The 23,473-nt window shown below is 36.8% G+C and overlaps 2 protein-coding genes across 3 annotated transcripts in view; one reads left to right on the top strand and one right to left on the bottom strand.

The window, feature by feature from the left end:
- The first annotated feature begins 34 nt into the window (after nt 1-34).
- On the top strand, nt 35-8,131 carry rtn4ip1 (reticulon 4 interacting protein 1). Its single transcript, XM_084392956.1, has 9 exons — nt 35-449; nt 2,861-3,012; nt 3,107-3,175; nt 3,338-3,462; nt 4,060-4,108; nt 4,286-4,422; nt 4,511-4,694; nt 5,816-5,908; nt 7,926-8,131. The coding sequence occupies exons 1-9, from the start codon at nt 218-220 to the stop codon at nt 8,046-8,048; spliced, it is 1,164 nt and encodes a 387-aa protein (XP_084249082.1). The 5' UTR covers nt 35-217; the 3' UTR covers nt 8,049-8,131.
- A 448-nt stretch (nt 8,132-8,579) lies between these two features.
- Nucleotides 8,580-23,473, bottom strand: part of crybg1a (crystallin beta-gamma domain containing 1a) — a 49,560-nt gene continuing 34,666 nt past the window's right edge. For both annotated transcript variants that reach the window (XM_084392950.1, XM_084392951.1), the window contains 18 exons: nt 23,206-23,244; nt 22,653-22,771; nt 22,384-22,558; nt 22,081-22,220; nt 19,742-19,868; nt 19,601-19,636; nt 18,515-18,696; nt 18,269-18,395; nt 17,942-18,087; nt 14,499-14,625; nt 14,349-14,378; nt 13,862-13,974; nt 13,606-13,738; nt 12,845-12,984; nt 12,571-12,694; nt 11,988-12,146; nt 11,720-11,882; nt 8,580-10,317 (listed from right to left, as the gene is read on the bottom strand). In XM_084392950.1, coding sequence (XP_084249076.1) covers nt 10,229-10,317; nt 11,720-11,882; nt 11,988-12,146; nt 12,571-12,694; nt 12,845-12,984; nt 13,606-13,738; nt 13,862-13,974; nt 14,349-14,378; nt 14,499-14,625; nt 17,942-18,087; nt 18,269-18,395; nt 18,515-18,696; nt 19,601-19,636; nt 19,742-19,868; nt 22,081-22,220; nt 22,384-22,558; nt 22,653-22,771; nt 23,206-23,244 — 2,169 coding nt within the window. In that variant the 3' untranslated portion in view covers nt 8,580-10,228. The remainder of the gene's footprint in view (nt 10,318-11,719; nt 11,883-11,987; nt 12,147-12,570; nt 12,695-12,844; nt 12,985-13,605; nt 13,739-13,861; nt 13,975-14,348; nt 14,379-14,498; nt 14,626-17,941; nt 18,088-18,268; nt 18,396-18,514; nt 18,697-19,600; nt 19,637-19,741; nt 19,869-22,080; nt 22,221-22,383; nt 22,559-22,652; nt 22,772-23,205; nt 23,245-23,473) is intronic.

Raw genomic sequence — 23,473 nt, 5'->3', positions numbered from 1 at the left:
TCAATCGAAAAGCAATGTGGCTTGTGATTGGTTCAGTGCGTCGTGTGAAAGTTCACCGAATTGTTTTGACTTTGCAGGACAAGGGACGCGCTTTCGCTGAACTTGTGAGTGTGTAACCAAGCAATAAGGTTTATTCCTAATCGATGAAGGGCTTATGAGACTGTAAGAAATATCCTCGGGAGGAGAGGCTTGGAATATTTTTTATGATTGATCAATCATGCTCATGTGTAGACGGTGGTTGGTGTGCTCGCTGAGGGGTCAGTATAGGAGCTTCAGTTTCTCAGCCTCCCGCAGGACTGTGATGCCCGCATGGGTCATCGACAAATACGGGAAAAACGAGGTGTTGCGGTTCACTAAGAACGCGGCGCTTCCGATCATCCACTATCCCAATGAAGTGATCGTGAAGGTGCACGCTGCGGGTATAAACCCCATCGACATCAGTATGAGGGGTATGTGACAATCACATCATATCACTGAATGATATCATTGTGTTTATAGCATGTGTCATTTATATTGTAGGCATCTTACATGATTCAGAAAAGTTTGTCACTTTCAGATATGACATAAGTAAGTGAGGGACAAATGACCACCATATTTCATGAAGAAAATGTTTGACTTTGAACTGTAGCATGCAATATCATAATTGTGAATTGCTTAGTCATTATGAGCTGTCATTAGTGGTGCTTGCTAAATATCACCATGTTACAGTCAGTTAGAATTAGTATTTTATATGTGTTTTTTGATATTTTAAATGATTTTATATATACATACATACATGTATATATGTATATATATATAGTCATTTGTATTAGTTAATATTATAGATATATATTTCTATTTAACTTTATTATTATTTTTTAGGTTTTAGTAGGGCTGGGCGATATGGAGCAAAAAATATATCTCGATATATTTTGCTATATCTCGATATACGATATATATCTCGATATCTTTACAGGAAAAATAACCCCCCAAAAACTACTGCAAAAATATGCCAAATACCACAAAGTCTTTTTTTTTATTGAAATGCAAATAGGTAGGCAGTTCATGTAGGAACAAAGTGCTTCTGTGACATTTAAAAAAAAAAAAAGTCCTGTATACTAAAATAATAATTTAACTGAAAAATAAAGAAAAAAAAAATAATATTGCACTATTTTTAATAAACCTGTATAGAAATACCATTACTAATTTTGGCAAATAATTTAAAAAAAAATGCCATATACCCCCAAAAAACTGCACAACTGTAGAGTAAAACTGCACTTGTAGATTAAAAGTGATAAAAATGCATCTAAAAACTGACATGATTGTTACAAAATCACACTGTCTGGGGCCTCTGGAGAACTCAGAACAACTGCTAGCATAAAGTTTAAGGTAAAAATAACTGCCATTAAATTATAGTATCTTACTACTATGCAATTAGATAAACTGTTCATTCATTACATCACTTTACCTCTGTCTTTATCCACCTTTATCCTCTTCTCTTCTCTTTGGCTCTGTATCTATAGCAGAATAGGTAGGCTAATGCTAATTTATAATGTGTCATGTAAATTCGGCCATCCGTCACAATCAGGAAACTTTCACCGTGTCTAGACCTGGCGCGAGCTGCCAGGCCCGTTTCTACAGGGGAGCATGTTAAGTGTGAGTGTGTTAAGCGCCCTAAAACAAAAGCAATGCGGCGAGAGGCGACGCTACACAACAAATTACGAACAACAACTGATCGCGCGCGCGCTGTTTCTGACGCACTTCAAGCACTCGCTAGGCGGGGAAAGATTGATCATGTGCGTGACCGGACTCGGGGGACTTGGTTGGTTGAATCATTTAACTTGAATGAGACAACCATAGACTGTAAAAAAAATAGGAGACAACACGCGAGGGGAGGGGGAACAAAAGCAGAGGAGGGCGGGGGCGAGCACAGCACAGAGAAGGCAAACAAGCAAAGTGGCGAAATCAGAATTAAATATAAACAATATATCGATATATACGATATGTCAAAATCCATATCGAGTTAAAAAAAAATCCCGAGATATCGTAAATATCGAGATATCGCCCACCCCTAGGTTTTAGTAATGTTAGTACTTCAACGTAAACATTTTATTTTAGCTAGTTGTCAAGGCAACATTTCTAGTTTTTTTTTCATCTAGTTTCATATTTCATTTTATTGCAGCTTAATTTTAAATAACACAACGTTTTCTAAAATATTTAGTTTTAGTTAATAACTGGTTAAAGTATTTCAAAGTAAATCTCAACACAGTAATCAGGACATGTATCATCCTGTAGCAGTTTGTTTTCCAAAAAAGCTTTAGGCTTATTAAACCTCAATAATTTTCCAACTTTAGCATTTTAGTCAAAATACCTTAGCAATGCCCTAGCAACCATCAAAAACACTAGCATCTGCAGAGCAACAAGCTTTTTGAAGAGGTTTGCAGACTTTGGATGGTCAGGCACTAATTGTAGATACTTCAGAAATGGCAAAAATTTAGTTGCACATATTTAGATTTTCAGAACAATAAGATGAAGTGTTTCAAGGGCACGTGCAAGGTTTTTTAAAAGGTATAGTTATTGAATCATGTATTTTCCAGACATTAAGTATCTACAACCAATCTATATCAGTGGCTCTTATGCAACTGCCTAGTGAATTCATCCTCAGCTTTACACCAGTTGGCCTATATGCAAAGTCAAAAACATACCACTTTATTGTGTTATTGTGAAAGGATGAGTCACAAGGCCTGTTGGGACCAGCCTGACTGGGTCTTTAACGCCATAAATTAAACAATAAACATGTATTTCATTTTAAAATGTTCAATAAAATATTTTCTGCAAGAGTTTATAGTGTACTTAATAAAGTCTTTTATGTTTCCCAAAGGTGGTTATGGAGCAGCTACTATGGCCATGAAACGTGATCCACTGAACATAAACCAGGCAGGCAGTGAGTTTCCTCTAATCCTGGGGCGGGATGTATCTGGAGAGATCATGGAATGTGGCCTGGATGTAAACTACTTTAAACCAGGAGATGAGGTGCTCTATTCAGTTATTATTCTATATAATATCATAACTGTATATATATACACAATGTCCAATAATTACCCTAAAGTCTGTTTTTCTCTGTTAGGTGTGGGCCGCTGTCCCTCCATGGAAGCAGGGCGGCCTGGCAGAGTTTGTAGTGCTTAGTGCCAATGAGGTAATATTTTATTTAATGTTTTGTTGTATAAACGGATAAAAGCATTCATTCACATGTAGAGAACAGTGCAGCAGTTTTGACACGTCACATGACAATTGTTGTCCTTTAGATAATTACATTACTCCTACGTAGAGAAGTTCATTGTTCATCTCTGTGATTTAGGTGTCCCATAAGCCCAAATCACTCAGGCATGCTGAAGCAGCATCCATCCCGTATGTGGCTGCAACGGCCTGGTCTGCCATCGTCAACACCGGTGGCCTGAACAAAGACAACTGTGCTAAGAAACGGCAAGTACTTGTTTGTTCAGGTTCATCTTTCAGTGTTTGTACCACATTGTCCGTTGCTCCTGTTGGGGCGAGTGGGAGTTGGTCTTCACTTCGTCCAGTTATTAGGTTTATCTCACATAGAATCATATTTTTGATATTTCCTTGTTGTGAAAAATTATATATGTATAATATAACTAAAAATACTTGTTGTTCCTTTCTGCTTTCTGCTTTGTCTTGTTCTGTATCTAGTTTAATTTCCAGCCTCCAATTGGTCTTATTTTTTCTGTTAATAATGCCCTCATAGTATTAACTGAATTAGAATGTACAAAAATTAGATTAGGCATCTCAAAACAAATTACATGATGACATTAATTACCACATTGAAGCATGTATTTACAAATTTGCTACATAATTTAGCAGATCATTCTTATTTAAAGACAACTGTACTTTATATGCTGAAAGTTCTTCTTTGCTTTCGACCCTGTGATCTCAGCAACACTTGAACACAACAACGGTGATTTCAAATAATTCATACCTATGTTAGAGGCTTAGATGAATCATAATAGATGTGCAGTTGTTTAAGATTGGCTGTAATGGAACTATCCTTTCCTCATACAGCGTTCTGATCCTGGGAGGATCAGGAGGAGTGGGGACCTTTGCTATACAGGTGATGATGATAATTCTTTGCATGTAAGATTTTTTTTTTGCATTTTGCATAATTTAAAACATTTTTTGGAAACAATTTCAAATGAGTTAATAAGTAATAAAACACATGATCATTTGTGTGTAACACCACTGTATAATTGACATTTTGATTAAGATGTTGGTTTTTACTTCTCTACAGATGATAAAGGCCTGGGGCGCCCATGTGACTGTAACATGTTCCCAGAATGCAGAGCGGCTGGTGAGAGATCTGGGTGCTGATGATGTCGTGGACTACACTGCTGGACCGGTTGAAAAGCAACTACAGACTTTAGAAAAGTTCGTTTTTGGGCAACCAGTCAGTGACTTTTTTTTTTTTTATGGAACTTGTGATGGAAGTTGAGTTTATATCTTTTGTCTCTTTCAGGTTTGATTTGATTTTAGACAATATTGGTGGTGAAACTGAGAAATGGGCACTAGATCTTCTGAAACCCTGGAATGGTGCTAAATATGTTACTCTATTAACACCGTTCCTGCATAACACAGACCAACTGGGCCTAGCAGACGGGATGATGCAGTCTGGAGTCACCATAGGATGCAAAGTGCTGAAGGTAGAGACTTCCTGTCCATGTGCTGGTGAAAAACATCTAGAAATCTAGCTTCTTCTGGCACAGAGGCTTGAACTCCTGTTATTTTTAATGGTTTATCAGTTTATAACCATGACCTTTCAAACAGATGTATGTGTGGGTGAATTAGCAGCTTGTATGATTCACTTAAGTTTCTTAAAAACATAGAGAGACTTCAGGAAAAAGAAACCAAAAATAATAGGTGAAAGTAAGCGAAGTTCCCTCACCCTACAAACCAGACTTTCTTATATTTCTTTTATACAGTATACACACACTACAGTTCAAACGTTTGAGGTTGATAAGATTGTTTAATATTTTTGAAAGACATGTTCATCAAGGCTGCATTAATGTGTTCATAAATACAGTAAAACAGTAATATTGTGAAATATTATTACAAATTAAAATAACTGTTTTCTATTTGAATATATTTTAAAATGTCATTTATTCCTGTGATGGCAAGGCTGAATTTTCAGCATCATTACTCCAGTCTTCAGAGTCACATGATCCTTCTGAAATCATTCTAATATGCTGATTTAGTGCTCAAGAAACATTTCTTAGTATCAATGTTGAAAACAGTTATGCTGTCTTTAAAATGTTTGATGAATAGAAAGTATAAAAGAACAGTATTCATTTGAAATAGAAAGCTTTTGTAACATAATATATATATTTTAGGTTTTTTTAAACAATTTAATGCATCCTTGGTGAATAAAAGTGTTCTTTCAAAACATTTTGTATACTGCAGTATGCAGATTTCTTTTTAAAGGTTTTATTTGTTTTTGTGTGTGGTTAGTCTGAACACTGTTCTTGCAGAGGTTCATGTTTCAGGAAATCAACACCCCTGTTCTGCTTTTCTGGCATTTAACCCACAGAAAAAATTCAGTGGAAGCAAGAACATCTCTACAAAGTCTACTTGATCGAATATTGATCTAGAAATTATTATTAGCATTAGCACCTTGTCCTGTGGCGTAGGGAAAGAAGTGATTTAATGAATGAAAATATACTGGTGTAGAAGTGTCAGGAACCTAAACCTGATTACCTGACATCATTTCATTCGTTAGTCAAGTTTGAGAGAATTGCTCAGCACTAATTCTCTCTCTCTTTCTCAGCACCTCAGGAAAGGAGTGCACTATCGCTGGGGTTTCTTTGCTCCAAGTGGCTCAACGCTGGACGAGATCAGCGAAATGGTTGATTCTGGAAAGGTACTTCAGCCTGAGTGTATTTGATGTGTGTGAGACTGAAAAATGCTGCCTCCGCAGGCAGGTAGGAGGGCAACAAGCCATGTTTGAATCCAATTATCATATCACACCCTGTCTACTAACGGAAATACCGTCATCTGATTGATTTTTGAAGGCAGCATAGATGTATCCTTCGCTGCCTTTGATATCCCACTATCCTGTGCTTTCTATTCCGTGACAGTTGAGCTAAAAAAATAAAGATGGCATCTGACAGTTGCAGTGGTCAGTTGTTTTTGACCAACACTTTCCACTTTTGAGATTTCTAGTCGTTTCTAGTGAGAAATTAGTATTGCAGTAATTCAGTATTTGCTTAGTTATCTCCAAAGCTCTCTATTTTTGCTGTAGTTCATTAAACCCTTACGCTTCCTCAATCTGAAATTAGTTTTGTAAGGTATCTTATCTTCATGCGCACATTCACACTGCCTGAAAAGTCATTGCCTAATAGGGCAGTGAGGCAACAAGTCAGCTTTCTCAACAAGTCTAAGCGAGGCAACAAGTCTAAGCTTTCTCCTTCCCATATCTTCTTCAGTCAGTTCTCTTAACTGTCAGCTTGTATACGTGATTCTCAGCTGTGGCACTTTGTTCGCACTGACGGTGATTAGCAGCAACTGTAACTCAGCTAAACATATAAATAAAATAAATAGCATCTACTTTCCCCTGCAGATTTGAACTTTTAGCAGGAAGAAAAATGATTCCATGTCAAAATAGAATGACAGCATGTACAAGGTACTGCCTAGAAAGTATATTTAGATATCTACCTGTATAGATACTATTTTGGTGTCATTGTACATGTTTGTTGTCTTTAAGAAAATGAAAATAAAGTGATAAAAAAAGAAAAAAAGAATGACATCTTAACTTTACCAGCAATACATCAGCAATACCTTTGACTCCAAGTCTTTTGCGGTTTGCTTGAACACAGAAATGAGACAGAACAGTCATTAATGCGCTTGTGTTATGACAACTTGACTGTTCCATGGCGGGAACGACAGTATGAAGGACCACTACCCTCACGATAGATGTCAGATATAGCAAACACTGCACCAGACATAAACACAAGACGGACGCATCATTGAAAGAGGAGTTATGGAGCTTTGGGATTTATGAATTTAATATCAGACATTAAAGAAGAGAAAGAAACCAAAAACAACATTATTAAAGTTACCATTATTTGAATATATCCTTTAAACTTTAATGCTAATCAGCATTTAAGGGAGCTTTTTCTATATTGGAAAGCATAAAAACATTTTTTTAAAGTTAGAAACGCATCTAAGTAAAAATACATAGTGATACAGAGAGCAACAGACAGGAAATGTATCTCATCTTATTTCCTTTAAAGCATTGTGGTGTTGTGCCTGCATGTTCTGTTTGTTTGGTAACCAGGCATGTTTATATTTTTACTCTCAACTAACTAGATTGTGGTCAGTGAGGGTTAGTTTAGATGAGATATTCTCCTTTAAAGTTCATGAGAATACGATGAGATATATATAATTAAAAAAATATATACAAAACAATACTTGGCCCGACTTTTGGTCTGATTTGTAAGTTACCTGTGTTGGAAGTTTAATTTATTTATTTGTTCTTTTTAGTGGTTATTCTTATTGTAATTATAATGAATCACTTGACTTTTGATAATGAGTTCAGCAGATCGTATATTTTTTCCAAGGTTCCATAAACTCTTTACAGAGACAGACAGTTCCGGTAGCAAATCGTGCTCAAGGGCATGATGGTGAAGACAAGAACTTCATCTTTTGTGGGTCAAACCAGCAACTTTTTGTTTGCCTGCTCAGAATACTAATCTCTACACCACATCGCACCCACAACTAAACTACTACGCCCACTATGACTCTAGCATCAACTAATGCAGTACAAGCGCACTTTAAAAGTTGATGTTCAGGCTTTTATATTCATTTTCAGTGAACCTGTAGGTGTCATTTAAAGTTACTTTTAGTTTTAACTTTTGTGATCTGTTGTGTCGTTGTAGGTCCGTCCCGTGGTGGAGGAAGTGTTCTCATTTGCTAAGGTGCCTCAAGCCTTTCAGAAAGTAGAGCAGGGTCATGCTCGTGGCAAAACTGTGGTGTCCATCACCGAGGACCAGAAAGAGTGACTATGGCAACCAAAAACCTACTTGAGCTGTTAAACCTGGCACTTTTTTTTAATGTCCGTTGAATTAAAAACATTTATCTAATGGCTTGTGTCTTTATTTTGCATTACAAAATTAGTATTGTGTATATAAAAAATATATTAGTATATATAAAATAAGTCTCGTTTCAAATATATACATTGCTGTCTTATTCATAAACAACTTGAAAAGCCAAACAAACAATAAAAATGTTTTATTCTATATGTAACAGTATATTTTGGAAATCATGAACATAAAAACGCTAAAACAGATGACTAAACATAGGTATATAGAAAATGTACACACACAAAACCAACTATCCAAAAACTTTATAAAAGAAAATGGAGAGAGACAGAAAATACTCTGAGAGCAGAACAGATGATCAAGGATCAGCTGCCTTTCCAATAAATGTGAGTATGTGAACAGGATTGAACTGATGCCAGATCAGCATGAAAAAAAGGAAATGTTATATCATTTTCTAATATGTGCAATTGTGTTTTTTTTTTTTTTTTTTTTGTGCTGATTTAGCAGAATAGTCTCACATGTTAAACACTGTACAGCAACTGTAAAATGGTGTGAGTTAACATTCAGTGACTTTGAATGGCATATAAATGTTGCCTTACATTCAGTGAAGTCTGTAATACCTGGAGAAAACTATCCATTTGTATTCTGATTCCTCTCAACAGAAGTGGCTCATCTGGTGCAGGAGCCCTTGAAAATATGTCATTTAAAATGTGCTAATTTTACCCATGAGAGATTAGTTCTGCAGCCAGGTTGTTTTGAACCAATAAATGTCATTAATCACTCTGTAGCCACAAGAAAATGATGTCATGACTGCTGATAGCACATGAACATGCACAAAGCCCTTTACTAGCGAACATCCTGAGATGTGACGAAGTTGAGATGTTTAAAAAACAAAAAAGTCTATTTTAGAGCCCTCAAAAAATAAGGCACTAGTAAAATATCTACTATACTATAATGAAATATCTACGATTTATGTAATTCTTACAAAAAATAATTTAGTCAATACACAGCAACTCAAGAATTGGAGGAAGCTTTTTGCCCCATTAAGCAAGGGGTAAACTGCGTCAAACTAACTAGCCAAACCTTGATTCTTTGCGAATACAAAAAAATGAACGAGGCCACCTAAAGTGCAGCTACATACAAATCTTAATGCTATTGCACCCCCTTTGGTAATATCATTGCATTGCAAGCAGGTCAGTTATTTGTGTTGCCGGGTCAACAACTAAAAAGTACTAGCACAAAAGACAGAGGGTGCGTCTCATTCAGTTTCCGAGGTCATGAATCAGTATATCGTGTACACAAATTCGGGCACTGGTAAAGACAGTAAGGACCCTGGCTCACTACACAAATTTGGGACATTAATGACTATTGCCTGTGACATGACAACGTCCTCATTGTACAACATCACTACTGGTATTTAGGAACAACAGCAGAACTGATTTTTTTTTATGTTATTTACAGTACAGTCTTATAAATTCTTTGCTTGTTACATATACGTGCACCATTTCAGCCGTAGATTACAAACATTAGCTAAATTATGTATATTACCTGTCTAGCGATGTAGTTTATGCTGAAATATAATTAAATAATGGTTTGTATTTTTAAAAACATCTATCTAGTGTCATTATGTGTAGTGAGTTGGCTCGCATGATTTATGTTTTGCGCTTCAGAACTTCTGTTAGTGAGCATCGATGCTCCCTGGTTTTCATGATGCATTGTGGGACGTTTTAGGGAGCGAACGTTTCAGTGCACTGTAAGGATTTTGCTATTGAGACAGCTTTTAAAATGACTGACTCCCTGATCAGTGCCCTGACTACTGAACTAGGGAGCTGATTGAGATGCATCCAGTGAAACTGTGGCAGGTCTTTTTAATGGCCTTGATGTAGTCGATGAACCTCGTTGAATGTCCAAAGACACATCACTCATTTAGAGACTGTAATGTAGATGGATGATTTCAAAAGATTCAGTCCCCAACACATACTCATCTTGGGATAACAATCCATCAGTAAGAGAGACTCGTCAAGAGTAATTTTTGGGGGTTAAGATTCCCATCATCTCGAAGACTCAGAACAGCCTCAGATCTTTTAGGGGTTCTGCTGAACATCAGGAGTAACAGAATTGGTCTCTGTGTGACTCAAGCACTAAAGGATTTCCACTGTCCATCTCTGGTTGTTTTTCTGCTCATCAAAGGTGTTAAGAATCACCTGGTTTTTATCATACTGTTGGCCACCTGGATGAAGAATAGATTGAGAAGGTCAAATACTTCAAGATTTTAACAAGTACTAACTTTACTTAAAAATAAATCCTGATAAAAACATATCATAGTTTTCATAGTACACACAAAAATATTAAGCAGCACAACTGTTTTCAACATTGATAACAAGAAAAAAAAAATTGAGCACCAAATCAGCATATTAGAATGATTTCAAAAGGATCATGTGACTGAAGACCGGAGTAATGTCTGCTGAAAATTCAGCGTTGCCATTACTGGAATATATATTTTTTAAATATATATTCAATAATAGAAAACTGTATTTTAAAACATTTAAAACGTCTTACTGACCCCAAACTGTTGAACAGTAGTGTATGTGTATTTTATAGATGCTTTACATTTACATTATTGCTGTGAGAAATGCAAGGTGATTGTGAAATGGAAGGATAAGGTTCTCAGCCAATCAGATTCGAGAACCAGAACTAAGTGTTATATGTGTGTGTGTGTTCTATAAATGTGTGTGTGAATATATAATATATACTTTTGCCTTGGCCATTTCAGTGCTAATTCAAGACTGATGAGTGATTTAACGTGTTCCACATTAAGTGACCACTAGATGGCAGCACGGCTACTGCTGAGCTGACTGATGTCAGGGTGGAGCTCAGGTTACAGTAATTTGAATCACAAACAGCCTCATTCTAGATTCAGACAAACAAAAGGAGCCATACAGCAGTGATCTTTCATCAGAGATTACCGAATCAGTCCAAATAAATAATTTACCCTCATCTTACTTCTGGTTTGATGTCCTGATCTCCTTATGTTTTACATGTAAAAAAATTATTTTACAATTTGTTTCCTTTAAATACATACATACACATTTTTGATCAATGACTTTTCTAATTAATTGTGATGGCTGAATAAGGATAAAAAAAAAAAAATAGAGTAAAGATGGCACACATTTCTAGCCGAAGAAATAATTTAGTGACTTTATACTAGGCAACTCACATTGACCATAGAACCTTTTAAACTTTATGAATTATATCTTTTTTATTATAACAATATATGTATTTTAATTATATTCATATTTTACTATAATACTTTTCGGAATATTTTAAGCATTTAGATTGCACAGATTCTTTGTCTCTGACAGGACGTTGTGGTATGTATGAGAGGGTCAGTGTAGTTGCCCAAGCAGATCGAGCACAGTTGCTAATAGAAATATCACACAGGTATGATGTGACATTAGAATGTGTCATCAGTAAGAGATTATGAGCTCATCAGTGGAGGGTGCAGTTTTATTACTGACAGATACACACGCCCTATGTGCATGTGAATGTTTCTCTGTTTGTTTCATTCCAACCTTTCTGTTTCATTTCTTTTCATTCTGTCTTTCTTCTTTCAAGCATATGCAAGTACTGACCTTTGACCTCCAGCACAAGGTCGGGCTTGAGGTTGTTGCGAATTATTCCGTCTCCCGTGATGCTCCAGAACTGATTGTCTTTGCCTGGTTCGGGTGAGACATTCAACCTGCAACCTGCCATCACCACACCTCCAGACGTCTCCACACAACAGTCCTCTACCATCTGAAGAGCAAGAGAGAAAGATGCTGGTCATGATCGGTAAACAGAGCCCTGACAGAGATCACACATGTACTCAATGTACACCGTGTTGATCAAAGTCTCGAGTACCTTGCAGCGCAGTAGTCCGTTCTCATAGACCCAAATCTGCTCTGGACCACCAGATTCCTCCAGCACTTGAACCCGGAGCAGCTTTATATCATCCAGGGGTCCAGACAGAGACATCAAGCAGCCTGTCTCTGCACAACGCAGCCGGAAATAAACACGTTTCTATTGAGAAAGACAGAAGATACATGGTTTGTGTTTGAATGATTAAATTGGCTACAAGAGAACTACTGTTGATAAAGATTGACTAAATCTTCTTTCATAAACTCCACTAAACTATGTTTTATTAAGCCATTATGAGGATTACTGATCTCGTTCTGGATTTACTGGAGTATGTGCACATGTTGTAAATGCGTTCGGTTTGCCCTGCCTTCATATGTGCTGTTCCCAAATTATTAACTCTCACGCCTAAGAGCAAAACTATCCAAACTATCCCGTCTGAACACATACATAGTAAATCATAAGTAATAATGAGAACTAGCAATGTGCTAAAGTACTTGTTGGATTGTCTGAACAACTAGATGGTCATAGTTTGCCATCTCCAACTCTATAAGATGATCTCTAGTAGAGATGTGCTGGTGTTTTATACCTGTAGTAATGGACGAAGAGAGCCAATCTGCTCCCAGCCGCTGAACTTCTGCCAATCACCGATCTCGCTGGGATGGAGCAGGACCTGACGACCACGGAAGTTGCTGTATTCATACAACACCCAGCTGACAACAAAGGTAAATCAATTACTTTTACATTATTTTCACATCCAAATTAATCATAAATGAGACTAAATATCACTAACTTAGGTTTTTCTACATCCACAATGAAATCAGATTTGAGTCTGAGCTTTAAATGGGCCAGAAACCACTCACATTCCTCCATTGACCAATAGAGAGTTGACCCGCCCATCAATGCCAGCCAGAGAAAGGTTCAAAACGCCGTCTGTCAGAACATTTTTACGCCCTCTGAAGCCGGATTTACAGAAGAGTGTGATGGAGGGTAAAGAAAACTCCTGAGGTAGACAGAGAAACAAAGAACGTGTTTATTATTAAATAAAAATCAATGATTTAGTCACAGAAACTTTGGTCAGATTAGGTGGTGAGACTGTATTTAATATGACATGACTCAAAACAAGGCTGTCCCTGGAACTGAATATGTTGTACTGTTGTGTACCTGGATTTAGATCTTTCAGCTAACAAAACACTGACTATACTGTATAACAAATTCTCTAGAAATATTTCCTGTCAACATTTTCATTTTGCTTCACCACAAACATGATACATATTTTATATATGTTTTTGACATTATACTTTTCCATAGCATATGGTGCTTTTTATTTTATTTTTTATTCATTGTAGATATTGTTTCCAAGAGAATTGTTCTTGTTATTACAACAAATTCACATCTCTTTTAGCCAGATAAATGTTTAATGTTTAAATCTAAATGTTGGCAAGGGTCAAAAATACATGTACATGACCAATGAAAGGAATTTGTTGTTGCTAGACAGCCCTCGTCTAATAGAGCAAGTGACAGTTTCTTGCCTGGCACATCCTCACAGCCTCATTTTCAGTCGGACCAAATTGAGTATTAATCTGACAAGCCTAGGGACTCCTGTCATCTTTCCAGTACTCACATGTCCTACACTGTGGAGAGAGCTGATTTTGCAATCTGAGTTGAGTAAACCCATAGCCTCAGGATTGGGGTATTCTCCTTCCTCCAGTACATACATGTTATCAGTGAACTGTGGGCCGTCGAACACCACCCAGCTTCAAGCACAGACATGCACAGAGAAATGTATCATTATTTTGAAACACTATCCTATATCCTGTTGATTATTTTGAGAAAAGTCCTCTTGGATTTTCTTTGATAGCACTGAACTGGGTTCATACCTCCCAGCCAAAACCTTGCAGGACATGGGCTGGAAGCCCTCTGTCAGGAATGCCACACTTTCATCTAAGGCCTGTACTGTTCCCTGGAACCCCAGCTCAGTGAACAACTGCACCTGAGAACCAACAAGAGGCAGAGAGTTTAATCAAAATATCACATTAATGATGCTTCAAAGAAGTTGCTTTTTAATCTAAATTAAAAATGAATCTAGCTGACTAGAATAGCAAGATCTTCACACAGTTCAAATTAGGCCTGCCTGGAATCTGTCCGCAGAACTCCACAGAACGTCAATGCCTATCATTCACAAAGCATCTTGCTGCATGTTCATTTACAAAAATATTCTAATTTGATCATTTTTTCACTGGCCAATAAGAGTTTAATGTCAGCTCCAATTAATTCATATCTGATTAATTCATTCAGATTCACATGTATAGTGTGTGCAGATTCCATGTGGAACAATAACAATTTGTGCATGTCCATTAAACTCACCTTATATCTGGACAGTCCTTCAGCCTGATTCTGAGACAGAAAAATAAAATATAAGATGCCATGGGAATACAAACACCAGCATGGTTTTATTAAGTAACAATGTAACTATAACATTGAACAAATAGGGCAGATATTGCAGAAAATGATTACCAAAACCACATGCTGAAGAGACAAGATCTTGAAGTTGTGTGCTCCCCAATCCTCTGGACTGCCGTAGAGACCCTTCTCTAAAACATACAGCTCGCCTGAGAAGTGCTCCTTCTCGAATGCTATCCACCTGTTCAGTCAGATGTTAGAGAATTTCACTGACAGGCTTACTTTGTAACCCACCAGACCTGGGGCCTGATGCAAAAACATTGCGTACGCACAAAAAAGGCATTGAAATGTGCGTATGCAATTCTTCATGCGCATATCAGGATTTATAAAAAATAAACTTAGCGTAAATATGTGCGCACTGTCCACACACTCTAGTCTAGACCATGCCTATGCACTCTTTAATGACAGCGAAGAGTGCTAGGCGCATGATAATTCCTCTTTAAACTAAATTGCAGAACTCTTGATTCTCGCGAGAACAATGATTAATGATGTATATTTTCGTTTGGTGGTAGAAAGGTCCATTGGCCGAATGGCCGGTTTAAAAAGGTCCGATGACAATACTGTACAACCACTGCTGCACGGAGGTGTGCTGTTGATGTTGTGTGCAGGCAAAAACAATTGTATTCGAAAGAAAGATTTGCATGTTTGTTTGTTTTTAAATGACGCACTGTCACTGAGACAGACAATTGTATTTACACTGAAAAAATAAATGGGCCTATCTGTTTCCATTACAAATATACCGTATAAACATCCTAAAAATATGTTTACCTTATAGGCAAAATTGCATAAATTTGATGTGTTTAAAACAATTAAATATACTATTTGGCCAGTGGAAAAGAATGAAAATAACTCCTCTCTGAAAACTTTGTCTGAAAAGTATTTTATATAATTTAGCTTTAATGGATATTTTTTTATAAAACAAGACAAGGATACTAAATGATTTTTAGCAATGTAATGTGATGGCAGAAATGGCATATTTTCTTAATGTCTTGCACTGTTAAACATGGTTTAACGTGGATTGGAATATGCATACGGAAATTATATGCAGATAAGGATATGCATAGTAAAACTAGGCATCATAAGCTCCATACATGGTTATTTCGGGGAGGAAACAGGAAACATCTTCTGCTGACTGGGTTTTATAAAGGGAATTTTGTGCAGGTTCTGCTGGACTAAAAATCTAGCTTTTGTGCGCAAGCATACTTTTAGGATGAAAGCTACGTAAAGTTTATATACATGAGGCCCCTGATATCTGTAATATGGACCACATTGACATCCACAAAACTCACAATTTCACATCCAATAAGGAAAATATGGACAGTTGAATGAATCAGTCTCAGACAGTAGGCAAAATGTCACTTACTAAACTTATCAAGTAAACCACAGGCTTTAAATATAAACAAATGTGTGACATACATAAAAAGAAACAATGACATTGTGATTCAGTGTTAAATATTAACACTATTGTTTTACTTATCTCATAATTTATTCATTTCAGTATCATATCAAAGTCACATCCTTGCCAATGATGCAGAGCTACAGTGACACGTGTGTTCTTGAGTTTTATGTGTCTGTTCGAATGTGAACAAGAGAAGAGAGAGACGGGGGGAGTGTGGGTGTGTTTGCCACACCATGACTAACATTTTTTTAAATTTTTTTTAAGATAACTAGAGTATGAGTCTGCCTCAGGATATATGACACCTCACGCTCATGTGCCACTCCTTTCATTAACACTAGAGCAGGTATGAACTTAAACCATGAAACAGCTTTGTAACATACCATTTATCAGAGTTACAGAGTGAATTAAGACTGCTGCATTTTAACACATTAATTTTAGATTTAGTTTATAGATCTTACAGAACTAGTTGATGGATTAACTGACAAAATCATCCTCCATTAATCATAAAATAATATATATAGACACACACACACACTCCTGTTCATAAGTTTGGGGTTGGTAAGATTTTATGCTTTTGAAAAAAGTATTTTTCAAAAATATATATATATTTAAAAAAACAGTAATATTGTAAAATATTATTATAAGTTAAAATAATTGTTTTCTATTTTTAATATATTTTAAAATGTAATTTGTTCCTATGATGGCAAAGCTGAATTTTCAGCATTTATTACTCTTCAGTGTCACATGATCCTTCACAAATTATTCTAATATGCTGATTTGCTGCTCAAGAAACATTTCTTATTATCAACAGTTGTGCTGCTTAATATTAATTTTTGGAAACCATGATGCTTTTTTTTTAGGATTCTTTGATAAATAGAGAGTTTAAAAGAACTTTTTTCTTATAGAAAACATTTTTAAATTATAAATGTCTTTACTGTCACTTTTTATTAATATAATGCATCCTTGCTGAAGAAAAGAAGAAAAGAAAAAATCATACTGACCCAAAACTTTTGAACATTAGTGTATATTTGTCTGATTCTCAAATATCTTTTGCTTCAAAGCAAAGTTTGTAATGTTTTTATTCATCTTAAAGTTTGTTAGTTTGGCTAATGACTCTGAATTAGAACCAAGGCTTCTAAAAATGTGAGTGGTGACTGCTACACTCTTGAATGAGTTAAATAATGAAAGAATTATATTTTTTGACTGAACTACCCCTGATTTTATCTCTGTAAGCAGTTGCCCATAAGAGCTAATAAACATTTCACTCACAGATTTCAGAGGCGGACAGAGTACACGGCTTCATTACTTGAGTAAAAGTACAGATACCCCTTGCTAAATTTTACTCAAGTACAAGTAAAAGTACTACAGTCAGATGTCTACTTAAGTAAAAGTAGTGAAGTACTTGTTTTTAAAAGTACTTGAGTATCAAGAGTACAAGAGTACATTTTCTAAATATTGCATTACTACTGCCACAGTGCTTACATTGGTAAACACAGCAAACACTTGAAGCGAAAACTATCATTAACTTGTTCAGAAAATTGAAATAGTCTGGCGAGGTGGGGCCACGGGTTGGCACATTCCCGGGATGGACCTGCTTCATCCATTGTTTCGTCCATGGTTTCATCTCTTATCTAAATCTGACCATGGAGTTTACTTTGGCGGAAAGCTGAAGGTGATTGCTGATAGGCTGTCCCAATCAGTGGCGCGTGCACAATCCAATCACGTTTGAGAGGGAAACAACAAATTGAGGGTTTCCGAGATTTTTCTTTTTTCCTTTTTTTTTTTTTTTTTCAGAAGTAGTAATGGGTACTCACGGTTATGGATAGAAATGTAGCGGAGTAAAGAGTACAATATTTGCCTCTCAAATGTACTTGAGTAAAGTCATGAGTACTCCCCAAAAATGATACTCGAGTAAAGTACAGATCCCTCAAAATTGTACTTAAGTACTGTACTCAAGTAAATGTACTCCGTTACTGTCCGGCTCTGACAGATTTACAGCCGTACTAAGGTTTTGAAAGAAAGGAAGAAAACGAGAGAGTAAAGTCTGAAGGAGGGAGTTTGGATATAGATGGAACTAAAGGGACAAACAGACACTCACACTCCAGAGAGGACTTCCACTGATTGCGTCTTTATGCCAAAGCCAGTGGCTTCCATGCTGATGACAGGTTCCAGCAGGTCCACATTCATCCCTCTCTCAGCAAAATCACGCTCACTGAACATTCTCACGTGAGGAGTAATGAAATCCTACAGAAGGACACAAAACCATGAAATGACTTACAACCTCCTTATTCCAAGAAAACACCAGTGCAAGTCAGAAAAACACAAGGCTACACATAGTTTATTAATGTGAGGAGGTTATGCTGTAAATTGTTTGTTTAATATTAATCTTGAGCTATTGTTTCAGAAATGGTCTCCGTGTACATACTGCTAACACAGGACGTATAGATTGGAGCCTGTCTTCCAGTCCACCCCAGTCAGTGAAGTCTGCATACTCTCCTTCCTCCAGAAGATACTGGCGCCCCTCGAATCCTGGAGCAGAGTATCCTACCCAGCTATGTATGAACAAAAACATGAATCACTGTCTGAGCCAGCTAAAGGCAATAAACCAGCAAGACCAACAAAACCAAATCCTACAACGTCAGTCTTACTGTCAAAAAAGGAGTACACTCACAGGCCACTCAGGATCTTCAATGAACCAACAGAACAGAGTCTCTTTCTCCTGGTGTTGTCAGGACTCTCAGTCTCCTCTTCTTCATTTTTCTTCTCCTCTTCCTCTCCTTCATCAAAGTTGTAAATGTCCCTTTCGATCTCTATGTACTCCCCTTGGAACATTGGATTTTCAAAGAGTACTGCCTAATTTCAGACAGAGAAAAACACTTTACAGCTTCCTGCAAAATAACTTTCAGTCAAAAACATGAAGCAACATGAACAATTTAAGCAAGTTGAAGCAGTTCAAGATATCTGTTTAGAGCTTTTTTAGTCAGATAAACAATTAAATAGCCCAGACAGATGCAATAACGCATCCTGTATGAACAGGCCTGAACACAACATCCCAGAATATGACCAAATGAAATGCTACAGACGTCTTAGAGATCATTTATTTTCATACAGCAAAATCCATGGCATGTTCAATGTTTGACTGGGGTGTGTTTATGTGTGTGCGTACATTTGTAGGCAGAATATTCTGAATTCTGGGAATTCTTCCTCCAGAGTTGGTGAGGCTCTGGCAAAGCCGACTCAAGGCCAGTGCATACAGCACTCAGAGCCCAGCCAGACATTAGTTCAGGAATGTCAGAAACCTTAGAGGCACAGTTCACGCAAACTAACCCAGCTTCCTTAGTCCATCATATCCTCTGCCATAACATTTTATTGCTTCTTATACGTAATATATAGATGTAATTAAATCATTATGGGATCACATGCCTCTGCTGTGAGATACATGTACAGACAAAGTTTTTACTGCATCTAAGTGTAGTTTCAAAGTCAGACACAATGCTGCTGCTCTTTCACGGCTCAGAAATAAAAAAAAACAAATGCTGGCACGGACTGAGAAAGCAAATAACACAAATCCCACATCTGGGCATGCTCAGTCTGGTCCAGACTACCTGCATCAACAGGTACCTTTAAATCCAGGCTGTACAGAAAGTCTTTCACCAAATAAATGTGCAAAATTAGTCTTTAGTCATTACAATTTTCTCAGTGAACTACACCTATTGGCACAATCAGTTTTCAATGAGATTTAACATGTACAGCTCACCTTAACTTCATTGGGATTTTCCACCTTAATTTCACCCTGTGAAAATCATAAGGAACAGTTTTATTCGAATCTCTGTTCATATATCTTGTTTATTAATGATAAAGATAAAATAAGTGTGTGAAAGTGAGTGGTGGTAATTACCATTTTCAAGGGCCGCAGTGATCCGACAAATGGGGTGGGAAAACCCCAGTCCTGAGGGCAGGGATATACTCCTTCCTCCAAAACAGCCAAAAGACCCTGGAAACCTGGGTCACTAAAGATCAGCCATCTACAAACACACAACTTCAGTAAGAATTGATCTAACAGGTTTTTTACAGGAACAGAGATTTTTTTTAAATAGTTTTAAGTATTGTGGTACCTGGTAAAAGATAACTTTCATTTTGTAAATTAAAAACATGCCTTTTGAAGCTTTGGCAAAGAACAAACATGCCAATGCATAAAAAAATATTTTGAAATCTCCAACCAACACGCAACGACAAGAAAGCAACATTCCATTCAGACACACAGTCTCTTTCTCTCGAGAAGTCTCACAACTCCAATCATCGGTCACATGCTTTAACCTCAAAACTTTCCACTAGATCAGGGGTTCCCAAACTTTTTCATTCGAGGACCCACCTAGACAAGTATAATCAATCTCAAGACCCACTTGCACTGGTGCTACCAACTTTCTCAGTTAGTCGCACCAGCATGATTTGGTCGCACTTTTTTTTTTTTTTTTTTTTTTTTGCTACATGCCATGGGATTAATCAATGCATGCTGATGATCTTAATCTGTATACCCTAGTTTTGCACTGATGTAAAAAGACTGACAGTGACAAGACCTCATGTTAGCAAAATATTTTAAACTTTTAATTCTTAAAAAAACAACAACAACAAAAAAACATGAATGTTCTTTAATGTTTGATTATAATTTTACCGTCTTCACATAGGGATGGGAAATGATCAGATTTTATCAATAAAAATAATGCCACTGACAATTCTGATTGTCGATCCGATTCTTTAACGATTCTCTTATCGATTCTTGATAGCACTGTGTGGAAAAATTTCATATGCTTTTCAAAAAAAACAAGGGGTTTTATTTATTTTAAAGCTTAAGCTTGAGTAAGCAAACTGTACTTTTTATGTAATAAATAGAACCTTATTGTAAAGTGTTACTGATTATACACCGATTCATACGTCTCCTGAGTTCACTGTTGGAAAGATCAGTTGTTTTAACCATTCATTAAAATGAATCGGTTCAAAGGAGTCATTAGTTCGCGAATTGGACGTGTGCATGTGCGCGTTGTGTGATTATCCCAGCAGTTAGGACATGGACATCCAAGATTTCTGTCAACACAGAAAACATTTCATCACTGGATTTTTTTTTTCGTTTAATTAAAGTGTTGTTTTATGTCAGCTGAATGTCTGGGACGCTTTTCAGAGAAGATAAGGCAACTTATTTAGCACAATTCACACCCAGCAGTAATTCAGGAAAAAAAAAATCTCCGAATGCTCCACATGAAACTTTGGTCTTCCGACCTTTTACCACCATGTTGATTTATTTTGATTAATATGTGCGAGGGAGAGAGAGAGAGCAAGACAGCGCTTAGTTTGAAGACGGTGAAGTCTTGTTATGTTTACACTTTCGCCTGGCTCCGAAGAGAGAGAGAGAGAGCGCGCGCGCGACCGAGTCTCTCTCTCTCTGCTCGACGTTCTTTCAGTTAAACATGCGCTGTGACAAGCGCAGCAGTTCATCTAATTACTCACCGATCAAATAAGATTTTGGCGGGACAAAAATTCACTTTGGCGGGCGCTAAAACTCACTTAAGAGTCGTTTGGTCATTAATCGGACTGGTTTTGTTTCACTCATCGTAACGTAAATTTAGCTGCAGCTAAGTGCCTTTGTGCGACCCACCTTTTCTCACTGTGCGACCCACAAGTGGGTCGCGACCCACAGTTTGAAAACCACTGCACTAGATCATGCAGCGAGGCCAAAAATGAAGCTTGTGTCCTTAATCTCTCATTTTAGCTTTGAGAGATCAAAATTTTGCTCCCATACGCAAGATTATTTTTGAAAGAAAGAAATTCATACTTTTATTCAGAAAGGAAGCATTAAATTGATCAAAAGTGACAGAAATCTTATGTCTTTACTATTTCAAATGAATGCATTTTTTTTTACTTTCCATTCATCAAATAATCCACATAAATATTGAACAGCACAACAGTTTTCAACATTGATAATAATATAATAATAACAGTAAAAATAATAATGTTTCTTGAACAAAAAAATCAGCACATTATAATTATTTCTGAAAAACCATGTGACTGGAGTAAAGGCTGCTGAAAATTCAGCTTTAAAATATATGAAAATTGAAAACTTCACAATAATTGTGTGAACAATATTACTATTTTTACTGTATTTTTAAATGCAGCCTTTGTAAACATAAGCATCCCATATAAGCAGGCATTTTGGCATTTATTTAAGATCAGAAGCTCACTTACACCCCACTGTGGACCTTAATGGACCCAGTACTCTGAGGAATACCAAATGAACAGGTTTCTATGGTGTCATCGCAGAATGAAGACATTCGGCCCATCCCATTCAGCTCTGTGAACAAGTCTATTTTTGGTGTGCTGTAGTCCTGAGAGGAAAATTTCAATGCAAATCAAAGATCAAAGGATGCACGTCAGGGCTTCATTTGCATTTTTCAATGCATATTATACTTTTTCTTTGGGTAATTGTACTGATTAATAAGAGTACTGAGGTCAAGTGTTGATGCATGTGACTCATGATTTTAGACTTACCCTTAATGCAAGTCTAATGGAGCCAATGATCATGGGTGTAGTTGGGAGTGGCAGGCTGTCTGGCCCCATCTCCCCACTTGGCTCTGTCTCCGCCCACTCATTTGCTAAGTCAACTGACCCCTCCTCCAGTGCGATGGATCGGCCCTGGAAGCCTGGCTTTTCATACAGCAGCCAGCTAACAGGACAAAACAGGAAACATTAGCAAACTTGCATTTTAAAGTGTCACGAGATTTGTCACATTCTTAACAGGAGGAAGTGATTGTTCCTACCATCCTCTGACGACCTTTACGGAGATGAGTGGAGAAAGTGTCAGAGAAGTGGCATCCTCTACGTCTCTGAACACCTCGTATGCCTCTCCTCCAAAATGAGGTTGTTGGTATATAACAATCTGCAAGCAAGAATATTTAAACACTCTCCATAAATGAGTCACATGGTTTCGTCTTGCTTAATTGAAGCACTGTATGAGCGGATAATGAACTGAAAAGTAGCAATAAATTAGTTGTACTAAAATACCTACTAAATAAATGAAGACTTCAGATGCAAAAGCCTCTAAGTCCGTCTAAAGTTTTTGTTTAATATTAACACTTTTATCAGGCTCCTATGTATAGGTTTTTACCCAAGTACCCGCATTTCTGAACGGGCTGAGGCAGTGAGTTTGAAGTGAAAGTATTTGATGAACGTATACTATGTACTGAGAGCATTCACTCAATATTATTATCTAATTTTTGACAGAGGTGGCTTTTGCATCGGTCTTCAAATATAGTACTATAAATATTATCATTTATGATCAATTTTGTATAGATCAGTTCAGTTTTGCAATACCTTTCCAGGGCGTCTGTGGAAGCCCCTGACACCTGATGTCTAGAAATCAAAAACAAATTAGCTGATATTCAAACATTATTTCCAATATAATCATAAGAAGATTATGACATGACATTTATTACATTTTTAAAACTACTTTGAGAGATTGACTGGACCTTTGGTTTAAAAATAGTACTGCTCACTAAGGCACTGTGGTCAGTGGTACCTATAAAAACAAACTGAAGCCTAGAGGGCTTAAAATTCCCCTTAAACACTGAACAACATAAGT

The sequence above is a fragment of the Rutilus rutilus genome (assembly GCF_951802725.1).
Source record: "Rutilus rutilus genome assembly, chromosome: 21".
NCBI classification, from domain to species: domain Eukaryota; kingdom Metazoa; phylum Chordata; class Actinopteri; order Cypriniformes; family Leuciscidae; genus Rutilus; species Rutilus rutilus.
The sequence above is the reverse complement of the archived record's forward strand: the minus strand, read 5'-3'. Positions and strand labels throughout refer to the sequence as shown.